Genomic DNA, 27,668 nt, shown 5'->3' on the forward strand with positions numbered 1-27,668 from the left:
CATCCTTCCTACAATTAATTCAATAATTATTGTCTTGAGATTATGTCAATGGAACCTGGGTCTTTGGAAGAAGAGTTATCAAGAGGATTGTGCTACCCCACAGAGTGTAGACCAGCAGCCACTCGGAAATTACTTTGCGTAGAAGGCAGGTGATCAGCTGCAGCTTGGCCAGAGGGCAGGCACCTAGAGCAGCAGTTTGATGGAGAATATAAGACTAGCATGCTCAGAGCCACACAAAACTGGCAGCAGAAGCAACAGCATTTAGTTTGCTGGTTTCAGGGAAAGAGTTATCTTTATGTCCTTCAGTGATTTTAAAGACTCTTAACTGAGTAGCTCCTTTAATTTTTTTAAAATGCTTTCATCTGAATTTATTCATTCACATTATTTCCAACTCCCGGAATTTGTTAAGAGCCTCCATGCCTTACCATGTTTTGCAGAGGAAAATAGAGCACTGAGAAGTTACCTAATGAGCCCAGAGTGGCACAGCCCAGTAGTGGCAGAGCAGGACTGGAGGCTCCCCAAGGAGGGGGTTCCTAGCTCCCAAGGTCGGTGCACCAAATGGCAGCATCAGCGTCACTTGGATGCTTGTTAGGAATGCAGAATCTCGGGCCTCGCCTCAGACCTGCTGAATCTGAATCTCCATTTTAAACCTCGAGGTGTTGCATGTGCACATTGAAGTCTGAGGATAGTAATGAGGTGGAGCCATCACTCTCTGCTAAAAGTTCCTCTCTGCTTTCAGCACACGACCAGCCCTTTCGGCTCACTGAGAGGCTGATCTGTAAAGGGGAACATGCCTGAGGTGACTCAGGACAACTTCCTGGACTTTATAGGTGAAATAAAACAGAGCGTTACTCCCCCCTTCAAAATATTTTGAGGGGTTATTTAGAGCCACACAAATCAATCGATGGGCAGGATAGGGAATGCTTATGTCAGTTAAAGGCTTTATAAGTTCATTTCTGGGTAAAAAGCCTTCTAATATGACCACCTATGTCATCCAAATCCCACTTGAACAGGACAAGGGGGCAACATATCTGATTAGAATGCTTCTGTTTCTGAAATGACTTCAGGATGCTGAAGTTGTTGGACACCCTAAGTTTCAAATTCTGAAAATAGTCATTCTAGATGTTTTAAAAGAATATGGCTTTAAAATCCTCCTATATAATAAAGAGGTAATATGCAAATTGACCGTCACACCACACACAAGAAGGCCACCCCCATGTGGTCACAAGATGGCCACCACAAGATGGCTGGCAGGGGAGGGCAGTTAGGGGTGACCAGGCCAGCAGGGGAGGGCAGTTGGGGGTGACTGGGCCTGTAGGGGAGGGCAGTTAGGGGTGACCGGGCCAGCAGGGGAGGGCAATTGGGGGCAATCGGGCCAGCAGGGGAGCAGTTAGGCATCAATCAGGCTGGCAGGGGAGTGGTTAGGGATTGATCAGGCTGGCAGGCAGAAGCGGTTAGGGGCAATCAGGCAGGCAGGCAGGCGAGCAGTTGGGAACCAGCAGTCCCGGATTGTGAGAGGGATGTCCGACTGCTGGTTTAGGCCTGATCCCGCAGGGTCATCCAGCAGTTGGACATCCCTCGAAGAGTCCCAGATTGGAGAGAGTACAGGCTGGGCTGAGGGACACCTGCCCCCAGTGCACGAATTTTGTGCACCGGGCCTCTGGTGTAATTATAAAAGTAACTGAATAACACCAAGTATGGGATATAAATATGCTTTAATTACTAATCTGATAGTCATTAACTTCTCCAAGTAGGTGATTTTGCACAGTCAACTAAAAGTATGCATTCAGTCACTACCATATGCAAGTATGTCAGTGGAGATAATATTATCTAAGTAGAGAATATTTTACATGTTCCCTTTTTCTTTCATCATCTTGCAAAAGAACCAGTTGGCTTTGAAGCAGTCCTGCCAGCCATACAACATGACAACTCTTGATAGTGCCAACGTAACTGAATGGGACAGATGACAGTGATTTATTTTGTTCAGAGATATTTAGGACCACCTAAACATACTCTGGATTCTAGGGCATCTGATATCAAGTTGTAAATTAAATGATAATGGATGACTTAGTCCTTACATTCCTTCAGAGTCCCTATGATCCCCCAAATAGGGAAACTCTTGCCAGTTTCCTGGTGTGACCATCTGAAGGGTCATTTGTGTACATGTTGCTTTGCACATACGAGCTCAGAAAATGGAATAAGAGTGCCAGTCTTTACATGTGAAATATATGATGCATGTGATCTGTACAGTTTTTATGTGAGAGGCAGATGCAACATGCCCTTTGTATGATGACTTTATCTTTGATTCCTGTCCCTGTTGATTTCTGTGGCACTTGCTTTCAGTTTTACAGGTGGAATGACATTTTTTTTCTGGCTAAAAGTACCGTGGGTCAACTTCCTTCTTCAACTGCAGCGCATCTACTGCTGAGATTTTCCATCTCTCCAGGCTGTCATTATGTTACACCACATTATGCAGCACTGGCTTTTTTAGTATTATTTTTTCTCACTTACTTGTCTTATATTCTTTTACCTTTTTTCAATTCATTGCATTGTACCCTGTCAGATCATGTGATTCACCAAAGACCTCAACGGGGATAAGGCTACATATATAAGTAAATCTGTGTCAATAAGTTGCTGCTGGAGTGTACCATTTATGTAGAGAAAAATATTCTCAATAGACAACCTGCTTTATTCTGAGAGTTTTAAAACATTACCACCTTTAGGGGTGTTAGGGTCATTTTTGGAGTGAGAAAATCAATTGGATCTGAGATAATCTTATATAGTGTTGCAGTAGTGAGCATTATGCTTTTGACATAAGAAGGAAGGAATATTCCAGCTACATTGATATTGTATATGTCATCAAGACAAGTTTACAAAGAAAGACAATGGAAAAAATAATTCTTCAGCATGGTTCTCCAAGTTGAGTAGCTTATAAACTTTATCATTCATTAGAGAGTTATGATTTTACCTAATGCTGTTTGTATTTGGAGTACCATTTGTTATTAAATTTTTATTTAAGTTCTGTGATAGAGCTGGAGACAAATAGTGTTACCTTTTTTTCTTGGGTCATAATTAAGCATCCTGTACATGTTCACATGTCTGGAGAGTGATATTGATTGTTTGTTCTTCTTCTCCACAGCTCTTTGCACTAATGTTGAGCCAAATTTTTGGATCTTATTCAAAAGTTCATTTGACTGAACAGTTATGGTGTTTTTCACCTTGGTTGGTGTTTTTCCTTTTTAAAAAATATAAATTATGTTTCATATAGAAATATCAACAATAACAATAGTAACTAGAGGGCGTAGGCTACTTTACTGTGTGGTTGTGTTTTAAACACTTAGCATGTATTATGTCATTTAATAACAAGGTAGGTACTATTATCATCTCCGTTTTACAATGATGAAACTGATATTTAAGAAGCTGAGGAACTTTTTTTGGTTATAAGACTAGTGACTGACACACCATGATTTTGAACCCAGGCCTTACTGACTCTACAACTGACCTTCATCATGAACGCCATAAAAGAGCAAAAAGAAAATTTATACATCTTTAGTTCAACTGTTCTTTCTACATATGAAGAAATAGACCAAGCAAGGTTAAATGCCTTACCTTAGGTTACAACTAGGAAATGGGAGAGGCAATTTCATTGGTTTCCATTTCCCAGGAGGCTATGCAGGCATATACCATTCTATCTAATTGGTTAGCTTGTATTAGGTATCTTCTTTGGACCAATCTGCTATCACAAGAAGTATGGCCATACTATACAGAATTGTTCAAAATGGATGCTACCTTGCTCCCCTTTGCTAGGGTTAAAGGAATCCTTGTAGCTGGGAAAACGATAAAAGCTGTTGACTGTATGGGGTTGTTATCTCCCAGGCTGGAAGCCCACTTCTAGCCAAACTCTTGCAAAGCCAGGAAGCAAGTCCCTGCTAGAGACTTTTCCATGTTATTAGCACTCCTTCTCCTTTCAAAGTCAGTCAAATCGAGGGTGAACCCAGTGTGCCTTCGTTGTCTTTGCTCAGCCCACTCTCCAGGCCCTGCTTCTGTGTTGAAGATAAATTGGGTTTGACAGCTGGGAAACCAGCAGCAGTCCTGAGACTGGCTGCCAAACGGGACAAAGGAGGAGGTCTGATGGGTTGTGGCATTGAACTGCACGAATGAAGGCAATGAGTGGGGACCCTCCGAGGTAATAGCAGCATTTTTCATCACCAAGTGAACAGGTTGAAGGATTGCAAAAGGGAGAAGGCAGCTACTGAGCAAGGCACTGCTTTTTGTCATCTACCTATGTTATAGTTTAACGTGAATGATGGTGTTGCAACATAGATGTGTGTACCAATTGGACTTTTCTTTTAATAGTATATTTTTCTGACCAAAAAACTATTCTAAACTTATTTTAGAAAAGTATAAAGAAAGAAGTTGTGACCACTGAGATGCACACACAGGTGGAATGCTGATTCACTGTGACACAGTGGTGTTTCACTCTAGATGTGTGTTTCCTTGCCCTTTGCATCAGGCAGCCAGGCCTCTGTGCTCCGTGTGCCTCAGGGGAGAGTTGCATTGTAGAGATGAAAGCAGAAGTTGCCTATACATTAGAAATGAGATTGGCTTTGGTGTTCTGAAAGCCCCTTGAGGGGACTATATCCTGGGAGGGAAGAATAGCAGGGACTTATGCGAAGGGGAAGCAGGGAAGTATGAAAGAACAGAAAAAGAGGTTGATTTTGTAAGGTTAGTTGATCCAATGGTCTGCTTCTTTGGAGTGCCCCAGTGCTGTGGCAGAACTTTGTGGGGGAATGTGATCATCTAGAGAAGCTGTGCATTTTACATAGGGACCACCCCCCCCCCCCAGCCTTGGTTAAGAGTCCTACAGCACATGAAGCAGCCCCCTGCCCCTGACCCAGTACCAAAGTCTCAAAAGTCCTCCTGTCATGCATTTTTTTCAAACATGCAAATCTGACCATGTTTCACAGCAAAAGATCCCCTCTGTAGGATAGAGAAACATATTCCAAGCAAATGAAATAGCATGTGCTAAACTATGAAGTTAATGGCACATGTACTGTGTACCAGTGACTGTCTCCTGCTGGATCATGGGGTTGTGTTGATGAGCAGCTGGATGGATGGGGACGGGCTACTCATGGGTGGCCTTGGCTGCCATCTGGTGGAATCTGCATCTAGTAGGCCAATGAGTTTCAAACATATCTTAGGAGCACATAGAATTTTTATATAAAATCTCATACAGAAACCCATTGGATCCTCATGCCATACTGTCCTCCACACAGCCTTGAATTATTGAAGCATCTCTCTGTGACCATAGCTATGGATAATGGGAAACCCATTGTCTGATTAGATTGGAAGTTTAATATGATGACCAGTGGTGGTATGAAGATACATTGAATGGGTGCAAACAGAGAATTTAGACTGGATGCAGAGAGACCAACTATGAATTTCAGTTTCTATTGTGAGCCTCATTGGATTTGATGGTAGACATTTAGTTACAATCCAGGGTCACACTCTTCTCTGACTTGGATTTAACTCCAGGGCATGTTTATAAACATGGCAAGAAGCACCACTCATTCAAAACTTTATTATAAAGAGCAGGAAGTTTACAAATTTTAACACATTTAATTGCTATAGTAACCCTCTATGGTATATGCTCTTAACTTCATCTTGCAGACAAGGAAACTGAGTCTCAGAAAGTTGAGTGATTTGTCAAAGTCAGAAAGCTCTTAATGGTTAGATCTGGGATTTGAACTTAGATAGCTTGCCTCCTAGGATGCTTCAGTATCTCTGGTCTTAACCAGCACAGCTATAATGTGGAGGCATCTGGGGGAGTGCACCATTTTGTCTTTGGGAATGATCAGTCCTCTCTAGCATCCATTGCCATTGCATTTATTTTTCTTTATTCATGTTCTAGTACCTTGTCCATGCTCTGGATCCTCCAGAATGATTCATTTAGGTACTCACAACCTGTACTGCACCTGGTAGAAACTCTTTGAGACAGGACTCTATCTACCCAGACCAGTGGTTGTCAACTGGAATTTTACCTCCCGGGACATTTGGCAATGTCTAGAAACATTTTTGGTTGTCCCAGTTGGGGGTGGCAATTATGTTACTGTCATCTAGTAGATAGAAGCCAGGAATGCTGATAAACATCCTGCAATGCGCAGGGCGGTCTCCACAACAAAGAATTATTGGGACCAAAATGTTAATAGTACTGAGGTTGAAAAATCCCAACATAGATATGAAATTATATTTTAGCCATTTTATTTACAGTCTTGTTTTTTTCTCAGGGCTCCATCTTCCCAGGAAGGCACAGATTCCCTTAGCTCCACCAAATCTTCTGGAGTTTCTGTTACCTCTCCTTCCATCATGGCTCAGCACAGAGCTGGTGAATGGGCTGGGACCTGGGTCCCCTTTTCAGGTACCCACGTAAGTTGAAACTCTCTCACTTACCCTTTGGCTATTTCCCTCTCCCTTCCTTTTATCTAGTCTAAATGTAGGAAGCTTTGCTCTTACTCATGTTCTTCAAAGTCTGTTGCCCATGAGCTCCCTTAATGTTTGAAACTCAAACTGCAAGAATTGATTACCTTTTTCCTTGCTTTGCGCTATGTAATCTCTTTCCTGGGGGCAATAAATACAAAAATGTCAGCCGCCTAACTGAAGTTTTACAGAAATGCTGGGACAACCATAGTTTGTCCACGCCAGCATTTTGCTATCTATATTTTGAGTTATACCGCTGTGTATGGAGAGGTCACCAGATTTTTTGTGAAAGAAGGAACCCCTCTCTAGGAATTCATAAGCCATATAAGCAAATGATTCAAATGTATTTATCCCAGGACTTTCCCAAAATATTTGTCCAGAAGTCTTGTGTTTTTCATGGAATCCCCCAGAACAGTTTGCACATAATTTGAGAAACGCTGGTCTATGCTATAAATGTGGACTTTATCAAAGCACTGGCAGAAATAAGAGGAAAGGTAGAAGTTAGACTCACTAGGACTCAATGAATGATTGGTCCTGGGAGGTAAAGAAGCAAAAACGAATCAGTGAGAGAATATAGAAACTTCAAAACGGAAGAAACAAATTTTGTGTTTGGCCTTATATATCACAAAATATTAGGCACCAGGGGTTTTTAAAAGTATAAGCCACAGAATGACAATACTGGATTTATCTCTCTCCTGGATTGTTGTAATGGCTTTCTAAATGGTCTCCTAGATTTCATTCTTTTCCTCTTCTAATCTGAACACCCCAGTGCCACCATAGAAATCTTTCTGAACAAAGATGTAATCATGGCGTTGCTCTGATTAAAGAACTTCTGTGATTCAATTTTGTGCATAGACAACCCAAACTCCTTTGCATAGTGTTCATAGAACATTATGTCAAAATCTTCCTGAATACGGATTTAACTTTGTGTCGCCAGAATGAGCAGCTCTTACTCAATGAGATGTTGCCTTGCACTGCCAGTGCTTCTGTGCCTTTTAGAGACTCTGGGGAACAAAACAGGCTGTTCTAGGGGACTTGCATCTATTCCTGCATTGTGTGAATGCCTTTATTCTCTAGGATTTATACATATATCTGTAATTTAATCTTAGAATGGGAGTGTGTGTGGTCTGCTCTGCCCATATGGATGTCTTTTGTCTGCCCCTTTAGATGTACTCTCACCCTTGTTCAATCAGTTCTCTGCTCTGGAAGGCTGACCTGCATGGACTGAATCTAAAGAATCCCTTGGCCTCTGCCTTGTAGTTGGTTTTGGTTAATGGAAAATGCTGACAGGAGATAGGACGAAGGCAGGAGAGTGAGATCAGAGTATATATATCCCCCAATTCCCCCTAGAAGGGCACCGTAGACTGGCTGTGTCCCCTGCTGGTCACTGTTCCTCTCAAGGTGGCCTTCTCCATGGTCTCGTCTCCTTTCCAGGTTCAGTAACTGCCCTTCCCTCTGCTCCAACCCCTGGTTCCTGAGTATCCTTGTGGCTCCTGTATACCCTGACTATATGCATGTAAATAGTCCTTTAAACATAAGCCCTCTTCTAATATTCCCAAATTGAATGGTGGACTTCTTTCTCACTGGGACCTGGACTGATATAGTTAGCCATCTGAAACGCTTTGATTTTTGAATGTCTGTGAATGGTAAAGATTTACATGATAAAGAATTGAATTACACAGGGACATGTCACAAGATGTCCATTTTTGTGTTTTACCTCACATCATTTCAAATGGTACCCTAAAATTGAATATTCAATTTAAAAGTAATGGTGCATAAGGATATTTATTCACTGGTCAAGAAAGGCCATTTTATTTTGTGACCTATTGGCTGGAAAATTTTCCATTTCATTGACTAATGATTTTCCATGAAAATTAATGGGTGTGAGCTCTGAGTTGGTTTGGGTGATGGGAAGGACTTCATCTGCACACAGTTTTCTCTGGTAAGGTCCATGGGGTTAGGTGTGTTGGGAGGTTATGGGAGCAACAGACCCAGGAATTATGGGATGGTTAAGTGACTAGAGTGTTTGAAGCTGTTCTTTAATATGTCTCCAAAGAATTTTAAAGTATAAGTAAGAGGCCATTAGCTGACTACAGCTCAGGAATTGTCTTATAGATTCAGGCATGAATCTTCTTCAGGGGAAGAGTTATCCGAAAGAATCCAAGTAGGAATGCCAAATCTTGATAGTTTTTCTCCTCTAGATGGTTAAGGACTTCAGTGTTGACTTTTGAAAGGGACAGCAACATGCCATTTTTTTTTTTTTTACAATAGTAACTGATATTTGGCTCTTAGTCTATTTATTATTGGTTCATACTCTTTTTTAAGTGAAAAAATATATTTTAAAGGTAGTTTTATATAACTTAATTTCATTTCTGTGATTTAGCATTCTACCCATGTAAAAAAAAAATTACTGATTTTCTTTTAAGGCAGAGTGAATAGTGCTCAAATAGGGCAGACCAGAGATAGCGTGAAGCTTCCAGTGTTCTCATTCGCTATTTTTTGCTTGTAGATTTAGCCATCTAGATATTTATATATCTATCTATATATAGCTTTATATCCCTGTGCTTTCCTTTTCCTAAGGAATCTTCTTTTGGAAATGGCAATACAGTAGGCATTTTCTTTGGATCTGCAGAGGGGATGGTGTCCTATGTATAATAGTAGTGATATTAGGATGAAGAGTAGCAAACGAAATTAACCACACTTTCCATGTCATCACAAGTGAGGCACTCCGTGTGCATGAAGATTTTGGTATGAGGGATAAAAAGACAAATCTGTTGTACAGACAGGATTTCCTGTGTAGTTTTTCTGGTTTTGCACATACTGAAGTGTCAGTGTTGTGATCAGTAGTTCATGTTCAAGACATAAGATGAGGAAAGATCCAAGAAATCTCTTGAATGCTGTATGTAGTGCTCAAGCTCTTTTTTGTTTGGTGTGTTGGTTTATTTTTTCTTTTTTTACCTCCTATACTTGGACACAGAGAGAAATGTGTGTCATGTTGGAAAGAGGCTTTAGAAACAGGCATAGCTTTGGAAACTTGATATGTATAACTCACTAATTCTCACCTTGTTCACCTCTGTATTCACAGAGAGAAACTTTCTTTTCTACCCTAGGACTTGAACAGAAAATATTGGAAATTTATATTTTTAAAGATTTAATAAATACACTGTGGGTGTATTTAACATTTGAAATTTTAGCTGTGATTCTGAAGTAGTATTAAAGTTGGTAAAATTCTAATCATAATGCAAAACCTCTGAAAATGCACCTTATTTTTAAAGTTATTAAATGACAGTAATGATAGAAAGTATCTTTCTTCTTTTTAAAAACTATAATCTTCTATTATATCTGACTGTGCTATTTCATTGTGTTAGATCTCAAGCTTTCATTTATAACTATCAGTATAAAGATCTTTAAAAGAAGGAAAACAAATAGTTTTGATATTTATTATCGTGTCTAAGTAAGATAGTTTTTTTTACTAATGTAGAAGCTCTTTGTTGTCGGGAATGCAAATATAAAATACATAAACTTGAATACCTTCAAAATACCTTCTAAATGAAGCAGTGTATTTGGAAGAGGGAAAACCACGGTGAGTCAGCTGTCTCCAGGTTCTGCTTTCAGAACAGTTACTGACTTGTTTAGTGACCTTGGCCATCTTGGTCTAACTCCATTTTCGTTTTCCCTCCTGACGCGTGGAATTTCTTTCTAACCTACTTTCCCTGGATGTACTTTGGAAGAAAGATGCCATCTAAATACCATTAAAAACAATAGTATTTCCTATCTCAGGAGTGAACTTCAACCTGGAATGTAACACAATCCACTGTTTTTTTGTTTGTTTGTTTGTTTGTTTTTACCTTGTAATCCTTACCAAAGATAAAATAAAATAAAATCTAAGTATATTTTAACGGAGCACTCTGGGATAAATGACTAAAATTTCATTACCATATAAGAATTATATTCTGTATAGATTATTTTATGTGTGAAAACATGGCTTAGCAAGCTGGCAGCTTGAAAGTCCTTGCTTTATTAGTTAGCAAAGGCTCTGGGTTTTATCACAGTTATTGGCAATCTCAGTTTTTGGGTGCCAGGAATTGAAAATGATATGCTCAGCTGACCCTTTAATTAGCTCTCATTCTGTCTTCCATGATTTATAGCCTGGTGGCTCACGTGTAAAAAAGATATATGATTTAATGAAGTGGAAAGGCAGACTTGTTTTCCGCCTCTGATTGTTTAATGCTTTCCTCTGGCTGGTGACTGGAGCTCAAGGGGCAAACAAAGCAGCAGTTATATCCCCTGGTACAAGGACAGGAAGGTCCAGTTTGCTATGATTTGTGATTGTTTGCAAAGATGCTTCTGTTTCATTAAGAACCAAAAGAATTGATTCCGGTATCTTGAAACAGTCTTTTAAAAGACATATGAAAGGCTGTGGACTGAAATTCTCTTATTTTGCATTTTTATTTTATTGCTCTGAATGCAAATATTGTGGGGGAAGCAATACAGCGTTTAATCTGCAGGGCTTTGCAGTGGTTTAGCACCATCGGTCCATTAGGTCCGTAAGTGTTTATGGCGTACATTAGGTATTGATCGAGTCACTGGGTTACAGCAGTGACCAAGAGAGACAAGGCCCCCTTCTGGGAGGACAGATAAAACACCAATAAATAAATGCGTAAATATGATCATTTCTAACTTGTGCCATGGGGTGAGTGCCCGAAAAACAATTTTAAACAGGGTGCTCTGAGAGCGCATGCGGAGAATGGTGGGCTGCTATAGAGCTGGTGTCAGGGAAGGACACTCAGATGGAGGGGACCGCTGGGCCAAGACCCACAAGATCTGAATGCTGCAGAAACAGGAGGGTCTGGAGGCTGAGCTTCCCAAGCAAAGGGCACAGAGAACACAAAGTCCCAGGAGGAGAAGGACCTTGATGGACATGAGAAATACGGAAAGGAAAGTGGGGATGAGGCAGAGAGGTAGGAAGTGAGAGTGACAGGGGCACATAGTGAGGGCCCTGAAGGCCACAGTAAGGAAGGGACAGTGTTCCGTCAAGTGCCACATTCCAAAGACCTGCGCTGGGGTTCTCGCAGCCTGCACTTCCCCAGCCTCCCCGAGGCACTGTGGTGCACCTGTTAATTTACATGTACCTCATTAGGTCCAGGCCCCACCTGGAGAATATGGAGTACAGAGTTATGGGGCCAACACACATATAAAAGTATCCTATTACCTCAGGGTTCCCACCCTTCCCTAACTTTTTTTTTTAATTCAAATACACAGAAAAGTTGTGAAACCATTCATGTAGAGTCACTGATTGATAACAACTTGTCAACTTTGCTTTATCTCTCTTCTTTATATATATACACTAGAGGCCCAGTGCATGAAATTTGTATAAGCCAATTGTTCTGCAGAATTGAGGGTTTGGATGTGTCTAATGCAGCAGTTCTCAACCTGTGGGTCTCGACCCCTTTGGGGGTTGAACGACCTTTTCACAGGGGTTGCCTGACCATCAGAAAACACATATATAATTACATATTTTTTTTGTGATTAATCACTATGCTTTAATTATGTTCAATTTGTAACAATGAAAATACATCCTGCATATCAGATATTTACATTATGATTCATAACAGTAGCAAAATTACAGTTATGAAGTAGCAACAAAAATAATTTTATGGTTGGGGGTCACCACAACATGAGGAGCTGTATTAAAGGGTTGCGGCATTAGGAAGGTTGAGAACCACTGGTCTAATGTTTCCTTTTGATTAGATTTGTGTCCCTCAGCCTGGCCTGTGCCCTCTCACCCTCTTGCAGTTCGGGAGCCCTTGGTGATGTCCGATGGCTTAGGCCCACTCCCCAAGCTGTTAGTCGGACATCCTTAACGCTGCCACAGAGGTGGGAGAGGCTCCCGCCAGCGCCCCTGTGCTCACCAGCTGTGAGCCTGGCTTCTGGCTGAGTGGCACTCCCCCTGTGGGAGCACACTGACCACCAGGGGGTAGCTCCTGCATTGAGCGTCTGTCCCCTGGTGGTCAGTGTGCATCATAGTGACCGGTCCTTTTGCTGTTCGGTTGATTTGCATATTAGCATTTTATTATATAGAATACATGGTTTTGTTCTGTTTTGCTAAAGCATTTCAAGTTAGTTGTAGACATCATGACATTTCACACACTCAGGAAATTTCCAACATAATACTTTTATCTACCATACTCCTTATATTGAAATTTCCAAAATTGTCCCAATCATTATAGCTGATTTTTTGATGGTCATATGTCTTTTGTCTCCTCTAATTCAGAACAATCCCCTAGCCTTATACTTCTTGGATATTGACATTTCCAAGGAGTATAAGCCAATTGTTCTGCAGAATTGAGGGTTTGGATTTGTCTGATGTTTCCTCTTGATTAGATTTGGGTTAAATAAATTTGGCAAGAAGGCTCCATAGGTGATGTTGTGTCCTTCATAGTGCATGGTATCAGGTGGCTCAGGATGTTATGATACTATTAAACTTGATCACTGGCAAAGGTGTAGCTGCCAGATTTCCCCATTACAAAGGTATTTTTTCCTTTTGCAATCAATAAATAATCTGTGGAGAGATACTTTGAGATTCTGTGAATATCTTTTTTCCTAGTAGCTTTGCACTTAATGATATTAGCGGCCACAGATGCATCTTTCCAGAATCAGTTATTGCTATGATGGTTGTGAAAATGATGACTTTCTACTTCTCTTGTTTGTTTGTTTTTTCTATACTCATTAGCTGTCTTACTTTTGTAAATAAAATGTCTCTTTTCTCTCCCCACTTTAAAAAAATCAGTGTGGATTCAGGAACTTTTAAACATTCATTATGTTATAATCTATTCCTCTCATTATCCATTTCGGTACAATAATTGTCCCATACTTAACTAGCAAGAGCTCCCACAAGCAGAACTTTCCGATCAGATTTTGAGCACCTTTCTTCTTTTCACCACAAAGAGAGGCTTCAGGCTTACTTTGTACTTTCCCTTCTCCAAACCAGAAATCAGCGATTCCCCCTGGTTTGTTTTAGTGGGGATGCTATTTAGAAAGCAACATCTTGGAACTGGATGTGTTTATTCCTAACAGGGTATCATTGTTTTCAGTTGGTGGTATCATTGCTTCTAGAACCATTCAGTGGACAGTGCTAGTAAATAAATACACACACAATCACACACAAATAGGTTCTTAAGGATACCCCTAATTCTCATTCACGCCACAGCATTCTTTTTCTCCTTCCCTCATCTGTATCTGTCTTTTCCTTCTCCCACAAAGGAAAAACCCTGGGTCCCAACAACAACAATACGATAATATTTACTCATTTGTAGCTACAATAATTCCTTTCTCAAATTTTATAATTGTTACATCAATGCTAACAGCCAACAAATTAACTTCAAGATCTGCCTGCACTTAAAAAAATATTTTCTTTATTTTGAAGGTATTACAGATGCCCCCCGATATCCCCCATTGCCCCCCTCCACCTGGTTCCTGCTCCACCCCAGGCCTTCACACTATTGTCTCTGTCCATGGATTATGCATGTATGCATACATGTTCTTTGGTTATTCTCTCCTCGCCCACCCTCCCCCCTTCCCTCTGGGATTTGTCAGTCTTGTTCCATGCTTCTGTGTCTCTGGATCTATTTTGTTCCTCAGTTTATTTTGTTCATTTGATTCCACATATAAGAGAGACCATGTGATACTTGTCTTTCTCTAACTGGTTTATTTTACTTAGCATTATACTCTCCAGGTCCCTCTATGCTGTCTCAAAAGGTAAGAGATCCTTCTTTTTTTATAGCTGCATAGTATTCCATGGTGTAAATGTACCACAGCTTTTTTATCCATTCATCTACTGATGGACACTTGGGCTGTTTCCAGATCTTAGCTATGGTTAATAGCGCTTAGTGTCTGTTTTTGTGTTTCTGATTTGGTAGTCTAAGGTGCGATGAGTAAAAGGCAGGATGTCCTAGAATCATGTTCTTTCCTTTCTGAAAAACTAATAAAAAAATTTAAAAGCCCACAAAACTTCCTCTTACTTACCCAAATTCCACTTTTGAAAAGTGTATGTATATTAACATTTTGAAAATGCAAATACCGACCCTGGAAGGGTTAAGCTCCTTTCAGCCATTTATACTGTAGCCTGATTAATTTCAATCTGTTTGCTTTCTCTAAATCCTGGAGGAGCTGCAGTGAGACTGCACTTTTCAAAGAGGTGAATACGTATTTTGTAGCACAGAGGCAACCTCAAGGAACATCCTGGGATGCAAGCCCAGTGAAGGAGGGAAGTGAGGGAGCAGGCAGCCTCGGTGGGAGGAGGGAGATTCCTTTGTAAACACAGCACTAGCCAGATTTTTATTCTTCTTCAGTTTTGCATAGAGCCTTGGTTACCCAGATACCAAAATACCAACTGGAACTCATTCTCCTAACACTAACACAGTTTAATTAATTTACTGTTCTGCAACTCAGAGACTTGCCTTTCGCAAGAAGCCCTGCCTCAGAACTTCAATCCCACGGCTGGTCATTACACTAAGGCAGTTTTGCCTAAATTGAAACTCCACGCCCTCTCATAATTTGTTAATGCCTTATGACTGAGTTATTTTTCTCTGTCACAGAATTAATAATCTCCAAGTTCCAAAATGCACGAATCCGAGAACTAGAAGGTCCTCAGAGATTTTATCTATCCATCTTTTTAAGTTGAGGTCCCAAGAGACAGACATGCTTGGCACAGAAGTGTCAGAGCTTGAGCCACAACAGGGGTCTTGGACCCTTGGCCCTTGTACTTATTACTGGCTACACCAAAACTCACCTCTCTTTTTTCTCTTGGAAAGAGCATTTGGTCAAACTTGTAGGTCATAAAAGCATTGGTATCTGCTTGCAAGCATTTCTACTTCTGGAAAATTAGAGATTATACTTTCATTTCATGCAAGTGTAGCCAAGTAGTATATGGAGGTCACAGATATTTTTTTTAATAAAACATAATTTAGATGATAAGTCCATTTTTACCTATTTTTTTAAGTGAACTAATCTGATACATTTGGAACCCATGGGAGACGTTCATGTAATTTTATTGAATCTCTGTTTTGCAGTAAAATGCATTGTGGCACTGGGTTAAGAATGCATAGTGTGGTCAGTCTGCCTGCTTACCAGTTACTAGCTATGTGAGTTGGGAAAGTTCCTTCCTCCTTATTTGAAAAACAAGGATAACAATATCTACCTCATGAGGTTATGTGTGGATTAACTTAGCTAATGCATACAAATGTGTAACAGAGTGCCTGGCGCTTTGTAAATGCACAGTAACTGATGCTGTCTGGAAAAGGAAGTCTGCGTAGACCAGGCATCTTTAGTTCAGGGTTTAAGTACAATTTCCCTTGTTTTCCATATCATGAGTAATATTGTATGTTTTCAGATATTTTAACTGCCTGAAAATAAAAATCAGTTTATGTAATTTTTAAATTAATATATTTTATTTTTTAGAGAAATTTTTGGTTTACAGAAAAATTTGAGGAGAAAGTAGAGTTCCCTATACTCCCTCTCTTCTACTCCTCAGTTTCCCCTATTGTTAACATCTTGCATTGGTGTGGTACCTTAATTACAGATGCTGAACCAATATTGATACATTACTGTTAACAAAGGTCCATAGTTTACATTAGGGTTCACTCTCTGTGTTGTACTGTTCTATGAGTTTTGCCAAAAGCATATGGTTATCCACCACTACACAGTATCATGCAACATAATTTCACTGTCCTAAAAATCCCTTATGCTGTACCTATTTATCTCTCCCTTCCTTCCCCAACCACTGGGAACCAGTAATCTTCTTCAAAATGTCATATAGTTGGCATCATATGGTATTGGCTTTGCAGATAGTCTTCTTTCACTTAGCAATGTGCATTTAAGATTCCTTCACATCTTTTTTGTGGCTTGATAGCTTATTTCTTTTTATTGCTGAATATTCCATTATGTAACACCATTTCTTTATCCATTCACCTCTGGAAGGACATCTTGGTTGCTTCCAAGTTTTGGCATTTATGAATAAAGCCACTGTAATCATAAATGTGTAGGTTTTTGTCTGGAAATAAGTTCTTAGCTCATTTGGGTAAATACCTGGAATAGTGATTGCTGGATCCTATGGTAACACTATGTTTAGTTTTGTAAAAATCTGCCTGTCTTCCAAAGTAGCTGTACCATTTTACATTCCTACCAGCAGTGAATGAGGGTTGTTGTTCCACATTCTCACCAGCATTGGGCATTGTCAGTGTTTTAGACATTCTCTTAGGTATATACTGATGTGTCTTTGTTTTCTAATTTGCATGTTTTTAGTATTAAGCATCTTTTCAGATGTTAATTTCACATCTGTAAATCTTTGGTGAGGTGTCTATCAGATCTTTTGCCCTTTTTTTAATTTGGTTGTTTCTTTTCTTATTGTTGTGTTTGACAGTTCATTGTATATTTTGGACACAAGTTCTCTTATCAGATATGTGTTTTGAAAATATTTTCTCCCAGTCTTACATTTTCATTCTCTTAAATATGTCTTCACAAGGCAGAATTTTTAAATTTTAATGAAGTTCCAGTTATCAAATTTATCAAATTTTATTTTCATGGATTATACTTTTGGCATTGTATCTAAAAACTTGGGGCCAAATCCAAGATCAATGAGATCTTCTAGAAGTTTTATAGTTTTGTGTTTTGCATTATGTCCATGATCCATTTAGAGTTAACTTTTTGAAAGGTGTAATCTTAGTGTCTAGATTCTTTTCTTTTCTTTTTTTTTTGCATGCAGATGTCCAGTTGTTTATTTAATTTTTCTCTGATTAGTGAATTAGCATTAAGTCATGTGCTGCATAATGATGTTTCAGTCCATGATGGACCACATATACGACAGTGGCACCATCCTATATAATAAAAAGAAACATGCAAATTAACCCTCCTGCAAATTAAGCTGACTGCCAGCTTAGGCCCGATCCCCCGGGGAGCGGGCCTAAGCCAGCAGGTGGACATCCCCCGAGGGGTCCCAGACTGCGAGAGGGCACAGGCTGGGCTGAGGAACCCCCCGAGTGCACAAATTTTTGTGCACTGGGCCTCTAGTAATACTATAATGAAGCTGAAAATTTGCTATTGCTTAGTGATGTTGTAGCTGTACTGATGTCGCCGTCATGACATTCTAGCACAACACATCACTCACATGTTTGTGGTGATGCTGGTGTAAAGCAGTCTGCTGTGCTGCTGGTAGTATAGCAATATAGCACATACAATTATGTGCACTACATAATACTTGAAGATGACAAATGATTATGTTACTGGTTTCTATATCTACTATACTACACTTTTATAGTGATTTTGCAGTGTACTTTTTTCTATTCATTAAGAAAAGTGCTATAAAACAGTATTCTGTGTTACGCTGGCAGCAACCTCATTCATCTCATGTTTATGGCATCTTTTGATTGCATCATTTCTCTTGTGCTTGATTTAATCTCTTGTTTTATAGATTAAGTGTAGCCTAAGTGCACAGAATTTATAAAGTCTACAGTAGTGTGCAGCAACCTCTTACCCTTCATATTCACTCACCACTCACTCGCCAACTCATCCACAGCAACTTCAAGTCTGGCAAACGCCATTCATGCTAAGGGCTCTGCACAGGTGTAGCATTTTTGATTTTATACCATATTTTCACTGTACCTTTTCTGTGTTTCGATATGTTTATATAACCAAATACTTATCATTGGGTTAAAATTGCCTACAGTATTCAGTACAGTAACATCTATACCAGTTTGTAGCCTGGGAGCAATAGGCTATTCCATATAGCAGAGGTGTGTAGCAGGCTATGCCATCTTAGTGCCCTCTATGATGTCAGCACAGGACAAAATCACCTGACAACATATTTCCCAGAGCATTATCCCACCACTAAGTGACACATGACTGTGTTCCTGAAGACATTTACAAGAAGATCTTTTAACCACTGAAGACCTGGGAGAGTATTTAATGCTTTTTCAGTGAACAAAGTGTCTTCAGCTATGTGGAGAAATATTATCAAGATCATGAAATTGTTTATCAGAAACATTTTCACATTTCATTTTTTATTATGTTTTAGAATGACGTAGAAAGATATAGAATGGTGTGTATGCTTTAGAGCTGGTTGTATTTCTCAACTAAAACCTAGTCACTCAGTAAAATGTTCTGTGTAGTTATTGTTCAAGCACTTCCACTCCTTTATAATTTCTTTTTTATCTGTCCTATTCTTTGAGTTACTGTTTGGGGGATTTTTGAAATGCTTGAGTCCCCCTCTCTCTCCTTCCCTCTCTCCCTCCCTTCTCTGTTTATCTGCCTCCCTTCCTCCTTTCTTCCCTCCCTCTTTCTTATCTCCATCCCTTTCTTTCTTTTTAAATCCCTGTACTTGGCTAACAAGCCTTCACATCTGCTGACACTATTGATCCTAGGAATAAAAACATGAGATGATCTCTGGGAAAATATCCAGGCACAGAGCCCAGGCAATCCATAAAGCCCATATATTTCAAATCATGCACGTCTTGTGAAATATTTTCAGAAATACAGTTGCCTGTGATTTGGTTTTGTAGGCCTGTTTAAAGGAAAGGTTATGTAGTTTTTCTTGAAGTGGTTTGTATTTTTCAAACTCTCAACCTTCATGAAAACCAAGAGTCATTTCTTCTCCAAATGTTTCCTTTTAGGTTCCCTTGGCACATCCTTTTTAGCAGTAACGTAGCCACTGAATGATAGTTTGTTTAATGTTGAAGCAAATTATCTAAAAGATAAAATTGAGTAAAGGATTTATTTTTTAAAAAGTTTATTTAATCAAGCTACCAAGCAGAAATGAGTTCATATTATACTTTATTTTTTATTTATTTTTATTTATTTATTTAAAAATATATATATATATTATTGATTTTTTACAGAGAGGAAGGGAGAGAGATAGAGAGTTAGAAACATCGATGAGAGAGAAACATCGATCAGCTGCCTCCTGCATATCTTCTACTGGGGATGTGCCCGCAATCCAGGTACATGCCCTTGACCGGAATTGAACCTGGGACCTTTCAGTCTGCAGGCCGACGCTCTATCCACTGAGCCAAACCGGTTTCGGCTATACTTTATTTTTAAAATAAATGTATTGGGGTGACATTGGTTAACATGAACATGTAGGTTTCAGGTGTGGGTTTCTATGTTACAGGATCTGTATTTTGCACTGTGTGCCACCACCCAAAGTCAAATCTTCTCCTGTTACCATATATTTGGGCCTCCTTCTCTCCCTACTCCCTTCCCTCTTGCAACCACCACACTGCCGTTTGTGTTCACAAGTTTCAGTTATATATAATGTTATACTTTAAAGAGTTTCCTCCCTAAATGATATGTGATATGATGGGCTCATGGTGAAAGAATTAATAAACAATAAGTAACATTTACATTTTAGTCCAGATGTTCTTTGTATTTTTACCTCTTATATTCTTCTTTGGTTTCATACCTATCCCTATCTTACTCTGTGTTTCAGAGTATTAATGTTACAAACAAATGAACAATACTAAATAAGGCAGGTCCCTCAGTTCTACAAGTATGTATACCTATGTCCCCAAAATGCAAGATGTTCATAGCAGCATAATTTTTAATAACCACAACTGAAAAATACTCAAATGTCAATTTACAGTAAATTGGATAAATAAATTGTGATATAGTCATACAATAGAATACTACAGAGAAACGAAAATGAATGATTTACATAAATCCACACAACATGGACAAAACTCACAAAAAATAAATACTGGAGAATTCTACTTTTAGGAAGTTTAAAAACATTTCCTACCCTTGAATCAGGAAATGATTATCAGGGGCCTGGAGAGACTTCTGGGAGTTGGGGGACCCCATCTCTTGCTTTAATGCTGGTTACATATATTGTCTCCTAATGACTTTTGCTTGTATGTATGTATGTTATATTTAAATAACATGATACAAGAAAGGCAATATGTACGTCCAACTCAGCCTCAAAGAAGGCAGCATTTACTCGGTAGCAGTTAATAATGGTGGGGGGGAATGTGAGGCAATTCTGATTTTAACATATATGTTTAGTCTATTTTGAAAGAATATTTAATATTAATACTGTGAATTATTATCTTTTGCATGTCAAATTTACATATTTCAAACAAATCATCATTTATATTTACAGTATATAAATGCAAAACACTAATTTCCCACTAAACCATCATTTCCTTGGTACATATGATGCTATGAAATTAGCTGTTAAATATTTGAAATAGTGGGAAGAGGTCCTTTCTTCAGAGTCTAAGCGACTTATTGTGTACAGCATAGAGCTCTAGTTTTAGGAGGAAGCATATAAGGACCACTCTGACCTAGGCTCTCTCTGAATCTCTATTTACCCCTCTCCCCAACCCCTCTTCTCATGTTTTCTCTCTACAAAATACCCAGCTGCTTGCAGTTCTATTCACACTCTTTCCACACCTGCAAGTGTTTGCTCTTGCCGTTCCTTGTGCCTTCTTTCTTCCTCGCACTCCCACCCTATTTACACATGTTGACTACAGCATCCCTAGTGCTCAACACAGTGTGTGGTACACGGTGGGCTCTTAGTAAATTGAGGGCAGCTTGAAGAATTTATCAGCTTCTGATAATGCATTATGTTATTATATCCCCTAAAATAATTGTACGTCTGTTAGATTTTTAACGTCAGTAAACATAAGGCAAGTTTCCAATTTGTCTTCCGTCTACTGTGGTACTTAGAACATGGTAGGAGCTTAATAAAGATTGAATGGATGAAGGAATTGAATGTTTTGAATTGATACATAAACCAGAAGTCAGCTAAATTTGTCTTGGGTGTATGCCTTATGCATTTTTAGTGTTGAATTTAGCTTTCTTGTTACGTTATTTATAGATTCAAGAGTGGTTGATATTTATTTTTAGTATGTATTTTTGTGGGTAGATGTTAGGCAGTGAGAGGAATCTAGGTAAGAATTTTATTGTGAATAATTTACAAAACAGATTTTAAAAACATACATTCATTATAGATATAGATCCATTGTGTGTACTGTGGAGAAATAGTTTGCTACTGACCCCCTGCTTTAAGAGAGGTTGTTAAATACTCTAAAGGCACCTCTCAGGAATATTTTTGCTTTTCAGCAAAGCTATTGATAGCTCTTTGCTTCATAAAGATGGATGGGGATGGGGAAAGTCGTGCCTGAATTTTTAAAAATTTTTTTTAATAGGAATGAAATCAATCATCAAGTTAGAGTTGAAATGTCATCTTTTCCTTCTTCTTAACAAGCCTGCCTTCCACATCCATCCCTGAAGAAAACCCATGAGTGCTTCGAAACCCTTGCCTGTTTTGCTGTTGTTTTATTTGTAGCTTTATAGAGTTGTTTTAAGAAACAGTGCACAATCTGTCTTTGTGGAAATACTCTTTTCCTTCCTAATGCCTTTAGAAAAATTTCTCCCTTATTCCTTTAAACATTGAATTCCATTTCTGTTTGTCAATTCCAAACCCCAGGCGCTGTCCTCTGGAGGGTGGTAGCTACATTTTGAATTTTTTTTCTTTTTCTTCAATAATGTTTTTTGTCTACCCATTCTTTTCTAGTATTAGACTCTCATTTCCATGTCATGCGGCTGACAGAGACCATGTAAAATTTAAAAAGGAGGATTCCCAAAATGGTCTCACTGAAGCCTGCAGAGCTGAGGGAGAAGATGTCATCAGGGCTAACAGTGAATTCTAGGGTCCTTAGAGGAAGGGGGTGGCAGTAAAGGATATGAAAGTCGGGGCTGCCAGATGGTGAAAGCCATGAGCTCAGGAGTATTGTCTCCACCTGTACTTCACCCCCTCATGTCCTTGAAAAAGGCACTTAATCTCAAAGGTTCAGGGTAGAGCAGGACTTGACAACAGTCTTATGACATGGCAAAAAGGCTCATTTTAGAATGGTTTGGTGAGTCATCTTGTAGGGGGGGGTCTTCTGCTTTAAAAGATTTAACTGATAAAATATAAGGGAAGCTAACTGCATAATCTGAGCTTCAAGATAAACTTTCAAGTAATTTAGAAAACAGGAAATGAGATGTTTTTTCAGCTTGGCTTCATTCTTCTACAATAGTGGGGATAGTTTATTTTGTTAATCTGTATTCTTTAGAAGGAAAAGCATTGTATTTTGTAATAACATAATTTAGATTATCAAAATGTGCTTTAACCACAGCTCAAAACCTCCAAATACTTATTTTTATATTAAATTTAGATTGAGTGAATTTAAAATTCATTTTAATTTTTGTCACACTTTTTTTTTTTTTTTAAGGAAACGGATAGTAACCATCAGAAACTGGACTGGCTTTGCTGTTGTAAACGGGGGATTAGGATTTGTCTGTCCTATAAAGGACACACTGCATTTGGATTAGACATAATCTGATTGTATTACAGTACAAAGGCCATTCAAGTCAGCTTGGTGTGCAGGGTCTGTAAATACCATTCAACCACTGATTGGTCCAGGGAAGAGTATTAACAGAAGGATAATGATGAGTTTTAATCCATATCCCTAAAGCACAACAGCTGTGGTTTCAAATGAGTTTTCTCTCAGATGTTAGAAGTGAGACTATATTTCTTACAGCATGATAAAATGAACATTTTTTACTCACATAAAGAGTATGCCTATTTAATTTTATTTGGTAAGATAGTTTTCTTGTCTCACAATTCTTTCAGAATGTAATATGTTTGACATTTATTTAAAATTAGACTGAAAAATAATTTATTGCCCAAAGCAGGACTTTCCTGAGAGTGAAAGTGAGTATTATTGATAGTTACCCAGGGACAAAAGGCCACCCTATGTAAAAATCATATTTTTATCTTTCAATAACATTATAAAATCACAATGAAAATATTAGAAAAACAAATGTCCTTTCCAAGTGTGATTCTGAATGTATGGTGCTTTGGAAGTGAAAAAACAATAATAAGAAAAGCAAAACATGGGCCTGTGGTCACCAAGACTTTTTTAAATGACAAGTTTGTTTAAATACGATTTATAAATTTTATATTCTTCTCATTTTGTGATTCCCAAATGTATTGATCTAGCAAGCATATATTCAGCATTTATTCTCTGTATGTTTGTGTGTTACTAATCCCACCATTCATATTGTACCTGTGGTTTAGAGAATGCTACACTATTCTCTGTGGGATATTACTATAAGGAATAAAAAGTGCAGAAGAATCACAACCCGATATACATCCAGGATTTAGTTTTGTAGTCCATGTTTGTTGGTTGACTCCAGAGCATCCTTTCTCTCTTTCGAATGCAGTGTCTCAAATTTCCCAACTGTGAAGTTTGGTTAACAAACATCATTTCCAAAAGGTCCCTGATGAGTTTAAGCAGTCCTTGCTTCCCATCCCCTTAGCCACAGCCATACATTTTAGTGATGGTCATGTGGTCCTGATGTGTACCACTCGACCAGGGATAGGGAACCTTTTTTCTGCCAAGGACCATTTGGATATTTATAACGTCATTCACTTAATATAATTCACTTAACATAAATTTGTATTGCTATGAAAAAAAGCTCATAAAAGTATTGAATTTCAAGTCCTGTCTGTGGTTGTCTAGGCAGGGCCTTATATGGCCTGTGGGCTGGACGTCCCCCATTCCTGCTAGACAATACTGGCATTTTAATTGAACTACTAGGGAAACAGACTATGACTTTCCTAATGAAAGCAACTGAAGCTGTAGCCTTAGGAGGTACTGCAGATCATCTGAGATCAAAACAATCCTGAAGGTGAATATAATACCTAAGGTCAGAGGGTGGGTATAAAGATAGTCTTGGTGACATTATTCAGCTACTGGATCAAGCCAAATGCTGTCACTGGTGTTTTTGGTTATATGAACAAATAACCCTTCTTCTCTTTTTTTTAAAAATAACTTTTATTGCAATAAATTGTATTAATAACTTTTATTGCTCAAGCCTTTGAGTTGGAGTTTCAGTTACTTGCAATCAAAGATTTTCGGCCCAATACAAGATTTAAAAATAATTGTAAACCATTTGATTTGCAAATATTTGAGAATCATTATGTGAGAAGATAAATGACCTGCTATTTCTGTGACTGATATAGGAAGGTCTTTGAGCCTGGGTGTTGGATTAGGGAGGTGGAGACAGGATGAACCATAAAAATGCAAGAAAAACTATCCAAGTCAGGATGCTCTGTACAAAGAGAAACAATGGAAACAAGGAGAAAGGAGGGTTAAGGAAAATGTTACAGACACACTTGTTAGTGAAACAAATTTTGACAAAAAGCTAAGAAGTAGTTAGAAATGCACTCAGCTTTGTGTTCTTGGTTGGCCTGAAGAGCTAGCTAGATGTAAAAGTAAATGTGTCTAGTCATAGCAAGCATCTTCATATTTTTATTTATAATGAAAAGTCACTTTTTGTGTGTGTGTGTGTGAGATGCTTGCACTGCACCTGTGTAATAGAGCAGAGCAACTAGCCCAGGGGTGGCAAACTTTTTGACTCGAGGGCCACAATGGGTTCTTAAACTGGACCGGAGGGCCGGAACAAAAGCATGGATGGAGTGTTTGTGTGAACTAATATAAATTCAAAGTAAACCTCATTACATAAAAGGGTAAAGTCTTTTTTTTTTTTTAGTTTTATTCATTTCAAACGGGCCGGATCCGGCCCGCGGGCCGTAGTTTGCCCACGGCTGGGTTAGGGCATGCCAAACACTCTTGACACCAAGGTCTATGTTGCTGCTGCTGCTGCTGCTGCTGCTGATGATGACAATTAGTATTCATATGAGTCAGACAGAGTATATAATTTTCATCATTATTGCCTCATGTTATTCTTGAGCTTTAAAGTACGTCACCAGAAGAAATTGGTTTTACATGTTAATCTGTTTTGCCTTTAGTTAAAAGCTAGTTGAGAGTAAAGGGATGTACAAAGGCCCATTAATTTAATAACTGTAAGCTGTGGAATGGCCTCACACTTGGGCAGTGTGTAGTCAATAGGAGTGACAGGCAATCCTCCTTGAAGAGAAGGCCCGAGGAGCCTGGAGAAGAAGGACAACACCTATTTATCCACCCTTTCCCATGGTCTTTTGTAAGTCACTGTGCTCAGTAGACTTTTATTTAGCTCATCACCTCTGTAATATATATTGTAGAAATCTATTGTGTATAAAATTTTCTTTCATGGAAAACCCAAAATTTTAATCACTTAAAAAGAATCCTTTATGCTTCTTTGGAGGAGAATATTTTCCTTGAAAGGAGGAACGTAATGTGTATGTTGCTGTTACTTTTTAATTTTTTTTACAGGAAACTTTGTATTATTTAGCAGAACATGGTGAATTTTAAGCATATGTTATCACTAATGAGTCATCTCAACTTTGTCTCTTTGGACATGATGGAGGCACTCTTCTTGTAGCCTATTTTGTTACTCCAGTGAGATTAATGAATTATGAACTACACCATTTCATTAGGTTAATAAGAATTAGGATAAGATGCTTTCCTTGGGACTTCTGCTTGGAATATATCATTAATCATATCTGTGAGGACTATAGTCAAGGCTGAACTGTGAGCTCTGGTTTATCTGACACATACCAAGGGGAAAACAGGTAGTCATTTATGCTATCTTGGGTAAAGTATATCTTAGTAAAATGGCTAGATGAGGAATGGCATCTTAAAACTGCCTCTTTTGTTGATCTCTGTCAGAGGCCCAAAGGATCACATGTGAAACTAAAGTCTTCCCATGAGAAGTAGAAGTCATTTAACAAGAGAATTGTTTTTAGACTCATGTGTGGTTTCTAACCAAGGGGTATAAAATGTAAAAATAACCGAACTTTGAGTTAGAGCCTTTCCTTATTTGCTCAGCAGCACCTACCCTGTTCCCAAACTCTTGAACTCCCCATGCTTCCTTTGTTGGAAGAAACGCAAATGTCTAACAGATTATTTAAAGTAATTAACATGAGCATTTCTGATAATAAATGTCTTTAAAGACTTTTAATCACAAGGACCTTAATTGACCTCAAGTGACTGAGTTTGTGACTACTACTTTAAAAGTGGTGTAGGTTGGCGGAAGGAGAGGGACAGAGTGCCAAAGGGAGGAAGGATGAAGGGTGCTCTGACAACCGGAGTTTGTGTCCACTCACCAGTTGCAGCACCCTGCAAGGACTTCCTGTAAAGACTAACAGTCTTTCCTTCAATAAGTGCTTTGAGTAGAAAACGGAAAAACTGTTCTGTAGAAAAATTTTGCTAATAGTTCCATTTGAAATTTTCTATTAGTTTTGATAGGTTGAACTGAAATGCACAACCAGAAAATGTTGCAGTTGTTTCTAGGCTAGCCATATGTAAAAGAGACATGCAGTAATACGCTGAGACTTATCAATAGCTAATAATATTATTAGGGTTTTAATGTCTTAGATAGAGACCCTATTCATAAAACTCATTTCCAAACTTAGAATATTCATGGGAAAAAGCAAACATTCTTCCCCCTCCAGGTCAAAAAGGAAATAAAAAAATACAACTACAGGCTTTTAAGAAAATAAAGAAGAAAATTTCATATTAAAGTTATGCTCTGTAGCCAAAATTATTTATAAATAAATTCATAACAATAAGAGGATTTATTGTTAAAAATAAAATTTGAAAGTAAATTAGTGAAACATTCAACTCTAGATATTTAGAAGGAATAAAATCTTGAAACAGAATAACAGCAATAAACTGAACTAAAGCAGTCAGAATAAAATAATAATAAAGCTTAAACAGAATTTAATGTTGGTAAACTGAAAAACAATAGGATTGATGATTCTAAGACTGGTTTAAAATCAAACAAACTTTTGGTAAATGGAATAATAAAAAGAGAGAAAAACAAATAAATGCATTTATGATTAAGTAAAAGACTATGGCCCAGCCAGAAAAGATTAGGAGTTATGCCAATGCCCTGTGAAACTTTATGTAGATATACTGGAAAATCTTGATGAAATCTTCTGCATGTTAATTCTCATTAACAAAACCAAAGCCACATAGTTAACTGGAGAGGAGATTTTTAAGTAACTATTATAGAAAAGTATCAAATTTTTATTAAAAAGCTCTTACAGCTCAGGAAAATATATCAGTAGAAAGTTTTAAGTTATATATAAATATATCTACATTTACATATATACATATACATATATATGCACTCTCAAGGCATTTGAAAAGTCTGGAAACATATGATAAACTTATTTTTAACAGTATGCTAGTTATATTTTCAAA

General features: G+C 38.4%; 1 protein-coding gene across 4 annotated transcripts in view; it reads left to right on the forward strand.

Moving 5' to 3' along the window:
- The window catches only part of ZNF385B (zinc finger protein 385B), a 346,769-nt gene that overhangs the window by 16,183 nt on the left and 302,918 nt on the right, over positions 1-27,668 (forward strand). For 2 of the 4 annotated variants that reach the window (XM_070422656.1, XM_070422649.1), the window contains exon 2: positions 6,288-6,418. The exons of 1 other annotated variant lie outside the window; for it this stretch is intronic. In XM_070422656.1, the coding sequence (XP_070278757.1) occupies positions 6,367-6,418 (52 nt within the window). In that variant the 5' untranslated portion in view covers positions 6,288-6,366. Of the gene's footprint in view, positions 1-6,287; positions 6,427-27,668 lie in introns of all 4 variants that reach the window. One more of the 4 variants, XM_070422651.1, reaches the window with a different exon arrangement.

The sequence above is a fragment of the Myotis yumanensis genome, unplaced genomic scaffold (genome assembly GCF_028538775.1).
Source record: "Myotis yumanensis isolate MYYU_CA2020_CCGP unplaced genomic scaffold, mMyoYum1.0.hap1 SCAF_8, whole genome shotgun sequence".
Lineage (NCBI taxonomy): Eukaryota > Metazoa > Chordata > Mammalia > Chiroptera > Vespertilionidae > Myotis > Myotis yumanensis.